This window comes from Pterocles gutturalis, unplaced genomic scaffold, assembly GCF_000699245.1.
Source record: "Pterocles gutturalis isolate BGI_N339 unplaced genomic scaffold, ASM69924v1 scaffold36431, whole genome shotgun sequence".
Classification (NCBI taxonomy): domain Eukaryota; kingdom Metazoa; phylum Chordata; class Aves; order Pterocliformes; family Pteroclidae; genus Pterocles; species Pterocles gutturalis.
In genome coordinates, this window is record NW_010106682.1 from 27,879 (window position 1) to 42,368 (window position 14,490).

Sequence of the window (14,490 nt, forward strand, 5' to 3'; positions counted from 1 at the left end):
AGTGAGACACCAAGTGTTTGAAAGAGATGCAAACAGACAAACCTCATCAGGTTCAGAAAATACCCTGAGCAGAAAACAGGCAGATACTAGGAGAGTATCAGGGCATTACATATACTTACTCTATTATTTCCCTTCAGTGATTGTAAATGAACATGAAATATCAGTTAGACAGACCCTTGGTCTTACCACATATGGCCATTTTTATGGTTACTTCCTTATTCCCTGAAACAGCCAACTACTGCTATCTACAGCCGCTGACTGTCTCCAACAGTAGGAGCTGAGGTCGTATAAAATATCATCCTTCGTCCCAGAAGACCTATTCTGCCTACAGGGGAAGTAAGGACAATTTGTCTGCTTGAGACCAACAGGCAGAGCATTATTTCCTAACAAGCAAACAGAATGAGTATTTTTCTTGACTGCTAGCTGATGCACGAGCCTGAAGGTACCTTCTGTATGGCGTCAAAGTAATCTACCTCTGTCATCTACTGACCAGCCAGGAGACATGCTTATTCTGGTCAGCTGTCCAGAAAGAGGCATGTACTGATCAGCTAAATAAATCCCTCTATAGGCTGCAACACTCCATGTGTTGCACAAATCTAGTTTAAAGTATTTTAAATGGTGTTTCGCATGATGGTTTTTTCCTGGAAGTACCATTTCCATCTCAAGATCAAACCTAGTAACTAAATTTAACATGCTTTCTGCTCTTCTCCAGCACACCTGGAGAGACAGTATGACCTGAGGACAGCTCAAGGGCACCAATTTTAGGAGCTGCTGTTTCTTAATGCAAAGAAAGGAAATTACTGTGAGGACTTCTAAAAGTAGGTTTCTAAGCTAAGGACTAGATTCAAAGCAAGGACTTGATGTACATCTGGGAACACTGAAAATACAATTATATCAACCTAATTTTTTACTTAAATAGGAAAAAAATATTTACATGCTTTAACTTTATACACAGAAATAGTTCCATATATTTTAATGTGACTGATTTTGTCTGAAGCAGCTAGTCACCCTGCAATCAGCATTTACAGAAAAAAGATTCAAGTTCAAATCTGTACCATGACACACAAGGCATGTGCAAGTGTGTATATATATAAAATACATGTCTGAAGAAAACAGTTAAGTTAAAAAGATAATTTTTATTCAGAGTTATCCTTTTAACATCCAATGAAATGCCAATATGTCATCTAGAAAACAAACAAACAAAATGTAATGTTGTTTACTGTTATGTTCTTTATTAAAGAAAAAAAAAACCAACAGCAGCTTTCTGCAGGACAAATTATATGTGGATTTATAGCACGTCAGTGACTCTGCAGTACTTCTGGAATACGCATTCTTACCATAACAAAACACACACTATTAACTCAACACCTGAGTGAAAAAAGGACAAGCTACCTTGCACAATACACTGGCAGCAGCTGCACCAAAGCTGATGTACTGAATTCACATCCTGGACTGCTCATGAATGATGTTCATGGCTTGTGTCCTTAACATAACTTCATTTCCATTGCCTTTCATTTATTTTTGCCTAATTAATCTTTCTTTCCCTTAAGTGATTTGTAGTTAACTTTATTATCAGCACATGAATGATTAAAATCAGCCACTACTTTGATAATGCACATTTGAGTTATTATATAATGTTTTGTTAACTTCACTTTATACTGATAAATCTTTTAGGACAAATTTCTTCCCTCTCATTGAAAGTATATTTTGTAAAGAAATCAGTTTTGATACAAATAAAGTCTTAAAAAAACCAAGCTGTATCACAAGTGCTGTCAACAAGATCATAGATGTAAGATAATATGGAAATATCCATTTCTCTACAACTATGGAATCACACTGTTCCCTGACTTATGCTAAGAATGACAAAATTTGTACTCACTGTGTGCTATGGTCTAAATATGTTATTACTCTGTCTCCTTCTTCTTCTAAACGTTTATTAACATGGTGAAGATATTCTGGGACCTAGTGAGACAAGAGAATGCCAAGTTCAACTTCAAAAGTATGAAAGGCAGATAATCTTGTTCCTTTACAATTATTTTAAATTACAAATTTAAAGAGAGTACAAATTGGAAAGGACTATTTCACCAGAATGTTGTTACATATTACCTAATACATATTTTTATTAAACAATGTTACCTCCTATTAAAAGTATTATAGCCATGCCTGACAGAAAGGAAAAGAAAAATATAAATCTGAAAATTTTTCAGAGGAAGTTAACTTTTTTCCTTAAAACCCTGCTGAGTTAAGCTAGCCCTTAAAATACCACGGAGCAGATTTTCAGTTGGTATGAACTGTATCGTTCTATTATTTCAATGGCAGTTTCTCCAGTGGGGTACCTGTCCCTAGGGAGAGTTAGTATGTTTATCGTGGTATGACACACATATATGAAACTTGGGCTTGAAATTATCAAAACAGTTATGCATACGTGCATAAACATAGATGTATGCACTAACATACACATGCATGTACATATGCACGTATATGCATAAACATGTACGTGTATACACTGTGTAAGTTAGGGCCTTACTCCTTTTGTGTTTTTCCACAGCTTTCCACTAGGTGTAAAAAAGCAGTAAGACTCCTGGTTTCAAAATCTCTGTCAAAGCGTTTCACCTCAGGTCCCAGTGGAATGCCAGGGAATGAGGTAAATGGAGCAGGATTAGACTCAAGGATTCACCTCAGGGCAAAGTAAACAGGTGTTTTCAAAATGTTTGTAGTGACTCAGTGTCAAAACGTAATTAACAAAAGTAGTCTTCTGTATTTTAGACCACCAAGAAACATGTCGTTTGATGTCAGAGATAGCCACATTTGCAGGATGCCTGCTGCATAGCATAATTTTGTCTCAAGAGGACAGAAAACAAAAATGTCTTAAGTCTATTTAACTAATAAGGAAAAGAACCGAACCAGCAAAATAAATGCAACTAAATAGTAAAAAAGTAAATTGTTTACTTAGGTATTAACCATACAGTAAAAGGATGTCAGTGGATATTTCACAGCTCTTAGGCAAAAATAATACTGATGGCACACCTTTAAGCTTTACGTGGAAATGACTTGTTGGTAGTGTGACTTTAGCTACGCAAAATGTCACTGGGCTTCTCCACTCTTAATTATGTATTTTAAACACCAAGGCCATCTGGAATCTGCTCTTTCCTTTGATACAATACTGTGGTCCCCATTAAAAAACATGAACGTGTGTACATGTGTACTGGGGCACCAGTGAATTTCACTGAACACTAATACACCATGGGACTACCAGAAGTTCTCATATAACTCCACAGCAGATAAAACTAACATAAAAGCAATAATCTACAGCATGCACCTACCTCTCTTTCTTGCATTAATCTTTGTCCTTCTGCAGCATATAAGCACCTACCTCTCTTTCTTGCATTAATCTTTGTCCTTCTGCAGCATATAAGCAATTTGTCTCTTCCAGAAACCTCTGTTCAAATGATTCCTTGTAAACCTGCTCAAGAAATTAATTTAGTTACTTATATTAAGCTGCCAGTAAAGGTAGCATATTGTGGTTGTCAGGCATAGAGGGCAAGTAAAATCTCAAGAACACATGCAGTTTCAAGAAGTGTCAGAGTAGCGTTACACTAACATAGAAGTTCTCTGCGTGCTGGTTTTAGAAAGACTGAGATCAGAGCTGACTTCCCAATGCAGCAATGGCACATTTCAGTCATCAATTCTAAAATAATCTAAATTGACAGGCTTCTGTTTAAGGCACACAGACCAACACCAGTACCCAATATCACAGCACAGCAATGACATCCAATCCACCTGAGCTTAAGACTCCCACTGATATTTCTGCAGCAAAAAAACCAACCAAACAAACAAACAAAAAAAACACACAAAAAACCACCTTCCACCAACTAGTGAAACATTGGCACAAAACAGGTCATTCCCCTGTAAAGTTTGCTGTACTCACCTGCAGATCAGACAGCATGCTCAACAAACTCCGCAGCAAACTTCTGTCCACAGCTTCACCATTTCGTTCTCGTTCGATCAGCAGGAGGATTCCATCAATAGTCTTGTTTTGAACTTGCTTGTCACTAATTACATGATTTCTAAATAACTCTAGCCCCATATCCCTGTGTGAATATTGAAAATTAATAAATCACACTGTTGATTCCTTTCAAAAATATCTATCCCAGTTTGAGAAAAATAAATACATATAAAATAAACATATTGTATATACATTATACAGAAAGATAATAGATTAATGGGGTATATATTCTTTTTGACACTGTCCACTCAGAAAACTATAACAAGAATTATCACAACAATACCAAGCCACATGCTACCAGATACACACTTCAGTTGAGAACTGTGACTGGCCTGTGTGTATTTCACATAGTAGACTATAACATTCTGTGTTTATGAAAAAATTTACTATTATAAAAATAAGTAAAAAACTGAACATATACCTTAACATAAAATTTCCCATATCAGTCAATCTATGTGTAATTTATAAGTTTTGTTCAAAAGCATGAATTATCTGTATGTTTAGGACCTTATGATCACCTGTATCAGATTCTTGTCTCACACTAAGAGGATGAGAAATGATGCCTCTACGACATGAAGCAGCCAATTATTAAACATTGTCTTGCCCAAGGAAAACAAAGAAATCTTAAATAAAACTTGTTACCTCCAACTTCTTCACACACATCAGAACTTCAATAAAGGGAATTTTTCCAGTATGAGGAAAAAAAGATGAGAAGTATGCAGACCTCTTCAATGTTTAGTAAAAGGAAGACTAACACAAAGAGTTGGAGGAAAACTACTACAGAGGTTGGAAAGACGTCCACAGGACGAGTGGGGGGTGGGAGAAGGAAGACAGATTCCTCAGAAGCCAGCCAGGCAGGGAAAAGGCGCACTGCTAGTTCAGTACTTTATCTACTTTTTTTTTTTTTTTTTTTGCTTTAGACAGAGTAAAGATACCAGAAATTTTGGCGAAGCCTTGGTTTGTTTGCTTGGGCAGTGATATCAAATGCCCCTCAGCAGGGATCTTTAAAACCAGAATGCCCAAAGATGTGACGGTGGTGTGCTGAAAGTACAGCAGCAGCATCTCAATGCTCTGAGCCACAGGTCTCAGCTCTCAAGAGGCCAGTGCTGGAAAGATGATCTGCACATTGTCAGTGTATCTGACTTATTTAAAAATAAAAAAAACAGAGCAAGAAGTTGAGCACTGGATTTTGTCAAAACCAGGAGCACCTAAAGTAACGCTGGGCCAGCTCTAAGGCGCAGAGGCAGCAGCTCGAGAATGTTCCCCACACAGCCAGCCTCACCCAGGCTGTGACAGCTACATATATGCCTTGACTTTTAAGCATATGTTCACAGACCTTTCTTCTTTTACCCTCACTTTACAATGAATATTCCTGAGGAAGGAGGAAATGACAGATGCATATGCTGACGTATGTATTTCTGTAAATTAACACTAAATTTTAGAGACCTATTAGACAGATAAAATATAATGTAGCAAAATTTATTTTCAACCTTTGCAGATATAATAGCATATTCAAACTCTAAAGAGTTGAGGAATACTTACATGGATACCTACCATATAGAAGGAAGCATTGAATTCTGAAGTACATATGTACGATCCAAAAATAAGAAAATGCTTCTGATCATGATCTGAAAATATATAAAGAAAATGTTTTTCTTTTCATCATCACGTGGTATTTTAAATTATAAAGCAACTTCTGAAAAACTACATCACGTAGGCATGCACCTTAATTACCAATGTATGTATTTTCAGCCTTTATGGTGACTTGTACAGCCACTGGTATGTAATTTATTGATGTTAATACTATTATTAACATCCAAGAGAGTTTTCAAATTCATAGCCATTAACTAAATAGTTTTATTAGCCTGTTATGAGTTTTACTGCTACTGAGATATATAAGCCATTCAAGCACTACCACCAAGACATTCAGTGAACACCCTGAAATAGCATGCTGCCATGGTTTTCACTTTTTTTTTTTAAAAAAGAAGCTTTAAGCAGAGACAGTATTAAGCTGTGCAACAGATCTTTTCATAATAAAAGTTAGCTGCCAAAATTCATGAGAAAAATAGATACGCTACTTCTAACGGGGAAAGAAGGTATAAAAATGTATTATCTTTTTTTTAAATTAAAAAAGGAGAAGAAGGTGAGGCTTTAGCTTATTACTCTTTCACATTCAATATCCATTTTAAATTTTGCTCATAAAAAGGCTGCCCAGCTTTCAGCTTAGAATTAGTCTAACTCAGGATGTCAGTAACTAACTCACTCATCCCCAAGCCAGCTACAGATTTCTATTCCCAGCTGTTTTATCCTCACCTACTCCCCCCCTAAAAGATTTAATTGCTTCTAAAGCAATTCTCAAGCTGACAGTTTCTAGCCAAGCATATTAAAGTAAAACTGCAGCAAAGCTGATTTTTCTTCTTAAATACCACAAGTGCTAACTCAGCACATGGGCAAGAAAGCCACTTGCTACAGGTTGTTGCTTTGAGGAAAAAAAAAAACCCACACCAATGCTCAGAAGTAATTAAAGTGAACAGAGTTCATAGTAGAAGCCTTTTTATAAAACACAGGTCCAATTTAATTACATATTCAAGGCAATAAACTTCAATTCTATTTTCATCAGACTGTTAAATTTGTTTTAAATAGTCTCCATTTTTATTTCAAACAAAACCTACACACCTCTGCCCATCCCCTACAGGACAGGAGAGGAGTGGATTCACGGAATGAAAACAAAAATTCAACAATTTGAGTGTCTGTAGCCAAAGTTAAGTGACAATGGAATGAAAACTCATTGTAAAGTGCTGGTTTAGAATTATAATGATGCATTCTTTAAGGGACAATTCACACGGAGTGTCTTTGAGAGAGGGTTTTTTTCTGTACCAGAAATCATTGTGGAGGTAGGAGACAACAAGGGCAGAAAGAAAGAGTTCAATTCTTTAATATTCCGGGTTTTTAGCCCTATAGTAAGGATAATAATCTCTGCTTTGAAAAAAAAAAAAAAGTCACAAATTAAGCTAGTTCTTGGAGCTATCTAAAAGCAAAGATTGTGGATTCTCCAATTACTTAAAATTACAAACAGCAAACAATTTCAGCATAGCCTGGTTAGTTTTTCTTTCTACCCACAGAAGACAGGTGTCAATGTATTTCTGAGTGATGTTACAAACCTATGAAAGTTAGAATAACCACAACAGAACAGAAGTTTTCAACAAGAATACTGCCCCCATCTAGCAAAGGGATAAGAGGAAAGCAATGCTGAAACTAGGAGGAGGAGGTGCAACAGAGTTCCAAGTTAAAACCATGAGAAAATAGTTTTTGCCAGATTTCACACCTCAAGGATATGTATTCTGAGCAAACATTTAACTTACCATTTGTCTGCAATGATCTTGCCAGCATTTATTTATCTTCTTTAAAAATAAAAGACTATCCAGAGAATCTGTACAGCACCTATTAAGGAAAACTAGCTTGCTCGTATCTTTTGAGGCCAGATTCTGGAAATTATCTTTGCCAGCCATTAAGCAAAAGCTGCTCCATGGATATTCCTATGTTACTGGGACTGCTGAGGGATAAATGGTTAATTGCAGAGCTTCTGCTCAGCAGAGGGGCTGGCAGTTCTCCAAAAGACCTCCTTATGTTTTCAAGGAATGACACTCACTGCTCTTCAGCAATACCATCTAGTGGCTGTACTGTATAGCTTTGATATAGACTTAAACAAGAAATCCTAGCACTGTCAAAACCAACCTTGTCACCAACCGAGGTGAGAGGGATAGAAAGGTTTATTTTGTTTGTTTAATGAGCTCACACTGTGCACAACAGGAGTGGCCCTAATCTCTTAAAAGCAGTTACAGTTCTAAATAATCCTCAACAAATCCAAATACCACTGTTTTCATATACACCTTCAGGTCTCCTTAAGTAAACCACATAGTTTTCTTCATAACACAACAGACCCAATTGTTATTTATGCTTTCAGAAATCTCATGTACTGTACAGGTAAATCCAAATGCGGTTTTACCTTCCTTTCCTACACAGTACCATCTCCAACTCCCTCTGGCCAAATCTGATTAATCTGATCTCATATCCTTGGGATATAAAGTGGTGTACCTGTAAAATATAAAATTCTCAACTCCAAACCACCAGTTCTGTCACAGGGAGTGAAAAAGCAAAGTTTTAAAACAGTAGTTTTAAAACATCTCTTTGGACGATTGTCTGAAGTCTGAAAAGCCACAGGTGCAAAAATTGGTTGACTGTATTGCTTTAAAGCAGACTGTAAGATTTGGCTCTCAGAGATCGATTATGTTTAAGAGACTGTACTGTACTGACTAATGTACTTTTTATTTATATGCGATTTTAAGTGCATCTAAGTAAACGTAATGAAAAAATCAGCTTCAGATAAGAGGTGAATTCACAGTGCTGATTTACGTACCAATGTTTCTTATATGCTATGTAGAAGCCAGACTCCTTAACTACGACTCAAAAAAACCAAAACAAAACCAAACCCAGAACCATGCTGGGACTTAGCTAGATAACACGGAAGGGAAAAAAAAATAATCTTCTTTATGAGTGTAGGCATCCACCTGGGAAATGCAGTGAACTGAGAAACCAAGAGTCACAATCCAGAGCACATTTAAGGCATTCACCTGGAAAGGTTCTATCTAGGCTCCAGTTCCTTGCTTCTTTCTATTTTAACCTATCACTTTCTGCTATTAAAACACATACAGAGACCTAGGAAACACTGCTTGCACCCAAAGTACTGTAGTATCTGTTCAGTACAGCACTGTCCAGCATCACCACACCATGCAAAGACACTATATCCAGGAACGTGGGAACAACCAAGTGGGCGTAGACTCTTTATCCTACTGCTTGAACAAGCATAACCCCTAGGCTATTACACAAAAGACACCTACCACAAAAAGCACCATCTCAACGTGCAAAGCACAATGGGATCCAGAAACCAGGCCTGGTTGCATCGCAGTGTCCAAGAAGATCTACAGGCACTTCTGTGACCAGTTCAGCCACAAGAAAAGCCTGGCAAGGTAACTTCAGAAAACTATGGGGAAATTTACCATAAAACTTCAGCCAAGTGACCTCCTGAACTTAAGAGACCTTTCTTAAGTACCCATATCCCAGGGTACACGTGAGATAACCAAAGGGCTTGCTGAATACCTCTATGACACATCAATGATGACCACTTGTTATTATTTCTCAAACAGGTGTACTTTATGATTGAGAATTCTTTTACAGAGAGACACTGTTGTTGAAAATTGCTGCAACGATTTTTTTTTTTTAAACTGTTGCTACCATAAGCATCTCCAGGAATCACCTTCCATAAAAATCCATACCTGCTGTTACATCTCATAACACTACTGAAATTTTTCTAAATTAGGAGTAAAATCTGCATTCCTAGTAAATTGTTATTAGCATGCAACTTATCAGTACACATAAATTACTCACCCGGGTGACTAAAGTCCCTTACAACTGATTTGAAAATATTTAAGTGGTCAACAAAGAACCTCTTTAACACATCTGCAATTATTGGTGTAATTTTTACGAAGTGCTGTTTTAAAAAATAATTAAACTAACCATTCTAACCATTTCTGTGCATGAGAAAAGGATATTCTCTAAATTGAAGGATTTGTGCTTTCACATGATCTTCACAGACTTGTCGCAGCTGTTTGTACAGTGTAGCAGAGACTTTGTAAGAACAGAGATTTTCAACAGCCTAAAAAACAAAAAAAAGATTATGAATGAGACAAAAAAAAATGAACTAAAGTTTTTTGTGCCAGTGTAATCAAGGCCAACAACAAAGAGAAAAAAAATAATCAGTGTTATCTGTTCAAGTTGTACACAAAATCGAAATGAAATTATCCAAACAATGTAGAAAAATGAAGACTTTATGATCGCTTCCTGATTTTGGTCCCTTCTTATACTGCTAGATTTCATGTACAAATAAGGTCCACCTTCACCATCTGGGTCATATTTCAGATGTGCTGCTAAAGATTACTAGAATTTCTGCCCCCCCCCCAATACTGCTCAGCAGCGGAACACTTCCTGTAGGTCTATTTTGTGCATCCTCCAAGGCACACACACATGCATTTTTTTTGAGGGAACACAATCCTAACAAATATTTTCATTTCTTAATAGCTTTAAGGTAGACATTTCAATCCCTCTCTCTAAATGGTAAATGGATACGCTGCTTTCCTGTCATTCTATTAACATTTCTTTCTGAATATTTCCACTGATTCATATGCTCATGCTAAGGTATGTAAGCTGAGGGGAAAAAAAATTCCAACAAAACCCCTATGTGAACCATTAAATAAAGATTTGACTTGATTTACTGGGACCTCATGGGATTTAGTTGAGTATTTATCCATAGCGGACTGATTCTGCCCAAAACCAAATGTTCTTGTGGTCAGTAAATTAATGTAAATCAGGTTGTTATGCATCTGACCTAGACTGCGCTGAGACAGCTCTGGCCATCTCTAGAATACTGCTGTTCAGCTACCCAATAATTACGTTTTCTTACACTAAAATTTTTTCCTCACAAGAAACTCAATGAGAATGCCAAAGAGAAAACGTAGCCTTGCATGATACCACTGCCTATATTTAGACTTTGTTCTAGGCACACTTTATTTTAACTTGCATGCTGTATTTCAATAAATTATTTTATTAATAGACCATAGTATCTGAAATGAATCACAATGAAGACAGCCAAATGTTCTGTGAGAACGGTAAAGTTTACAGTAAGTATTTTTGGCCATTCAGTGCTTCATACAACATTATCCAAAGAAGTTCGACATGATTTTCAGAACTAAAAATCCAGCTGTCTCTTCCTTTAACTTCACCTCAACTGCCTTTATGCTATGAGGTGATGCTGTAGAGAACACGGCCTGAGATTAAAAGCACTGTTTCACCTGGGCGACTAAAACTGACCCCAGAATATTTTCCTTTGCTCTGGAGGATTTATAGTGTCACATTTTGTTGACAAATTTTCTGATAGCCTCAATGAACTTGGACAAAGTTTCAGTATTTTCCCAGTGCTTGGCCTTTACTCAGTTTTCCCCAACTTTTAGCTTTTTTTTTTTTTTTTGGTGTCTTACTTCTTTGTAATATGAAACATTATGGTGCCTAATGCCACCATGCAGCTCTTTGTCAAAACATCAGTAATAATGTTCTTCACTCTGTTTCAGTTTAAGACCACCCAAACACACAGGCTAGCAATTGCATGGGCCAAAAGAGAGGTGAGGAGACAAGCAGGGCTGCTGCTTTGGGCAACAGTGCTGGCTTAAAGTGTGTTTCAGACTGCAGCCATATCACCTTGGTGTTGCGTCTACTAGCTGTTTCTGCTTTTTTTCATGCGTAGGCATGAAATCCAGTAATTTCCTGCTTCTTCACCTTTTGTTTCATTCACAGTTTTTGCTGCTTCTCTTTCTGAAGAAATTTGATTTGACTTTTATTCATCTCGCACACAATTAGTCTGGAAAAAAGCTACAGCAATTATCATATCTGCAAGGATATGAGAAAGACAACACTTTTAGACTCTTCACCTACACAAATCTAGTAAAACTTCTGTCTCAAATCAACCTTTTAACAGCTTGTTTTGAGCAGTCTTCTGTTTTAACCTTTAGCATGCAAATTATTGTATCATCTCCTCTATAGGTTCTAACATACTGAATAGTTTGTCTTCCAAAACACAAAGTGAATTTGCTTCCCAGAGATCCCCCCATGGGGTAATTCTAACTGACCTGATGCCATTTTATTTAAATGCACAACAACTATGGCTTCCTCAATTTTGATACAATATTAAAGTAAGCAAACAAACAAACAAAACTACCACATAGAGCCTATGTTACGCTTTTCATCTGGTCTTAAAACAGGTAAGTAAAATGACATCTACAACAGAAAGCATTCACACATAATCATTTTGCAGATACTTTGTTGTGATTCCTAACACATAGCCCTTCCTATCCATCCATCCAAATAAAAGTCTGGTCAGGACTCTCATAATTTTTTTTTCCTTCACTCCTACACCGTCCTACTCTGTGTCCTCCAGAAGGGCAGTGCTGCCCCATTTCAGTTTATTTAGGACCTTGCTGCAAAGGGAATTTTCTTTTTCCATTATTTTTATCACTCACACTTCACTCGTCAATTCTTTGCACTGCCCCACTTTCCTTATCCCATCAAACTACTTCTATCAAAATCTGTGCAATCTACCACCAATCCCAGACATCATTTCTATTTCAGTCGCAAAAAATTGGCTGCCACCCTCCCATTGCTCACTGACTACGTCTCTGCCAAGCACCTTCATGCCTGATCCCATGCTGCCTCTAATGCCTGGAAAGGAGCATCCGTTGGGCTTCCCACAAAGCCTTGTCACTGTTCTTCAGCTTTTCCTCAGACACTGTGCCAAATTAAATAAATAAATAAATCAGAAAGTTCGAAGGCAGGCTGGTACACCAGCCTGCTCACCGCACTGAACTCTAGTTGGTCTCTCACTTCCCTCCATAATGTAAGAAAAAAAAAAAAAAGGCACCCTGATAGTAAGAACTGATGCATACAGAGAAATTTTCCCCTGTGGATCACTCGGTGCTCACCAACAGGCAGTTAAAACGAACTGTAAGTACAGATCAGGTTTCCAAGAGATGCTGAACTTCATTTTTTATTCCTTTGGCAGAAGAGTAAGTACCTATCTACGCATAGGCACACTGACCACCACCACCTACTGTGCAGAAATCTTGCTGATTTGCACTGCTGCCTTACAGATTATTGGACTGCTTTTACAAAAAAAGCAGGCAAATAGAAAAAGCAAAAAGCACAGTTCTCCCTTCACAGTTTATCTGAAATCTCTCTCTTCCTTTTCTGCCGAAATTCAAGTCTGTACCCTGGCAATTTCATACCCATATTACTATAATCTCATTTCTGAGCCTCTAAAAACAAGTTAGGTAACACTCAAAGCATCTGTGGGGGTTTTTTTCTAGCTAGGCATGAAAAAGCAGGATTTTTCAAATGCTGAGTTTTAAACCTTAAAATGCATTATGTAATTCAAGCTCTGCAAATCTGCAAGTATTAATAAATTAATATATCACAGTCAAGTTATCTATTTAAAGGGAATAAATTATATTAAGTCAATATGCATTTACATAATCAGCCATTTTAGACCCATAAATTATATACCCTAACTAATTACAGAGACAAGTATAGTCAGCTCTCAAATTCATCTTGATTTTCTTGAGCATGGACTCAATATGGACTGCCGGTTTTCTCCTTTCTCACAGTCTGCACTTTGCAGACAACATTAAACCTACCTCAGTTGAACATTTAGGATAATTTAGGTGAGCATAATGTCCTAATCTGGCAATGAGATCCACGCCAGCAGATCAAGTACCTGCACCCACAGAAAACTCACAACTAACTTTAACTATGTAGCACAACTAAGTGCATCTGTAATTTTTTATAACATTGTAACTGTAAAAAATTACTACTTCAGTTAAATATCTTAAAGAACATAGATTTAAAATAATATAGAAGTAAACCATACATAAATGGAGAAAGCAGAAAGGAAGAAATGGTTCATGAGTATTTCTCTTTTACCCTCCCTAGCCCCAGCTCCAGTAGTCCAGATGTTCCAGAAATACTTTTTTAACAATTTAATAAGAAATTAAGACACTGATTGTTATGAGAATGTAACAGTAATCTGAACCACAGGTAAACTGACAGTTTGTTGCCTGCTCAACCAAGATTCTTTTTTAATTCCCCAAAGGGTACTGACACTGAAGTCTAAATAACAAATATTTCAACATTACTATTCACAAGAGACCAAAGCATGTGTAAAAGAGACTTAATCATAAAATACGTATCTGCATAACCCAGCAAAAGTAGCTTCCCATTTTTGGCATTTTGGGGAGGCACTGTATTGGAGAGATTGAGGCTTAAATCTCAGCTCTGCCCAGGCACAGCTTTCCCTTTCTCCCAACATAAACTGCTTTTTCATGGGCCTGGATCCTGGTAACTCTCCAAGGAACTGCTATATAAAACTGCAAACTGTCTAGAAACAGAGTACGGAGCAAACAGTTCAGAAAACATAGTCAGCTTTTAACAAATCAAAATGTATTATGTTAAATGTGTAGCTCTGTGAAAGTCCCAAAGCAGCTAATTTTCCATCTGTTAAACTGAAAAAAAAAAACCCAACCCTACATGTCTTACCTGGTAGAGCTCTTCCAGGTTGTATTTAATAGAAATGCTACTCTGTATCGCTCCCACCGCTTCATGAAGTTTCTGCCACGTGTCCTGAGTATAATTATCTGGCAATTTGGGTCTTTCTGCGAAAGGAAGACACAGGCTGTTGAAAACCAGCCGCCCAGGGGGACCCCGTACCAATCCTCCTCACGCTGCTTCATTAAGTTCTACCAAGCTGTGTTGTGCTCGACCGTTTAAGCTTGGCACAAGGAGAAGGTGACTAACTCCACCCGGGGCGACGAAACCTCTGCCCGGGG

General features: G+C 37.3%; 1 protein-coding gene across 1 annotated transcript in view; it reads right to left on the minus strand.

Annotated features, from left to right (window-relative positions):
* CUL4A (cullin 4A) overlaps nucleotides 1-14,336 on the minus strand; it is a gene marked incomplete at its 5' end in the record, with an annotated part of 36,600 nt that extends 22,264 nt beyond the window's left edge. The window contains 7 exons of the mRNA XM_010087865.1: nucleotides 1,880-1,962; nucleotides 3,374-3,463; nucleotides 3,929-4,091; nucleotides 5,561-5,634; nucleotides 7,369-7,438; nucleotides 9,616-9,719; nucleotides 14,201-14,336. Coding sequence (XP_010086167.1) covers nucleotides 1,880-1,962; nucleotides 3,374-3,463; nucleotides 3,929-4,091; nucleotides 5,561-5,634; nucleotides 7,369-7,438; nucleotides 9,616-9,719; nucleotides 14,201-14,336 — 720 coding nt within the window. The remainder of the gene's footprint in view (nucleotides 1-1,879; nucleotides 1,963-3,373; nucleotides 3,464-3,928; nucleotides 4,092-5,560; nucleotides 5,635-7,368; nucleotides 7,439-9,615; nucleotides 9,720-14,200) is intronic.
* Nucleotides 14,337-14,490: the final 154 nt, after the last annotated feature.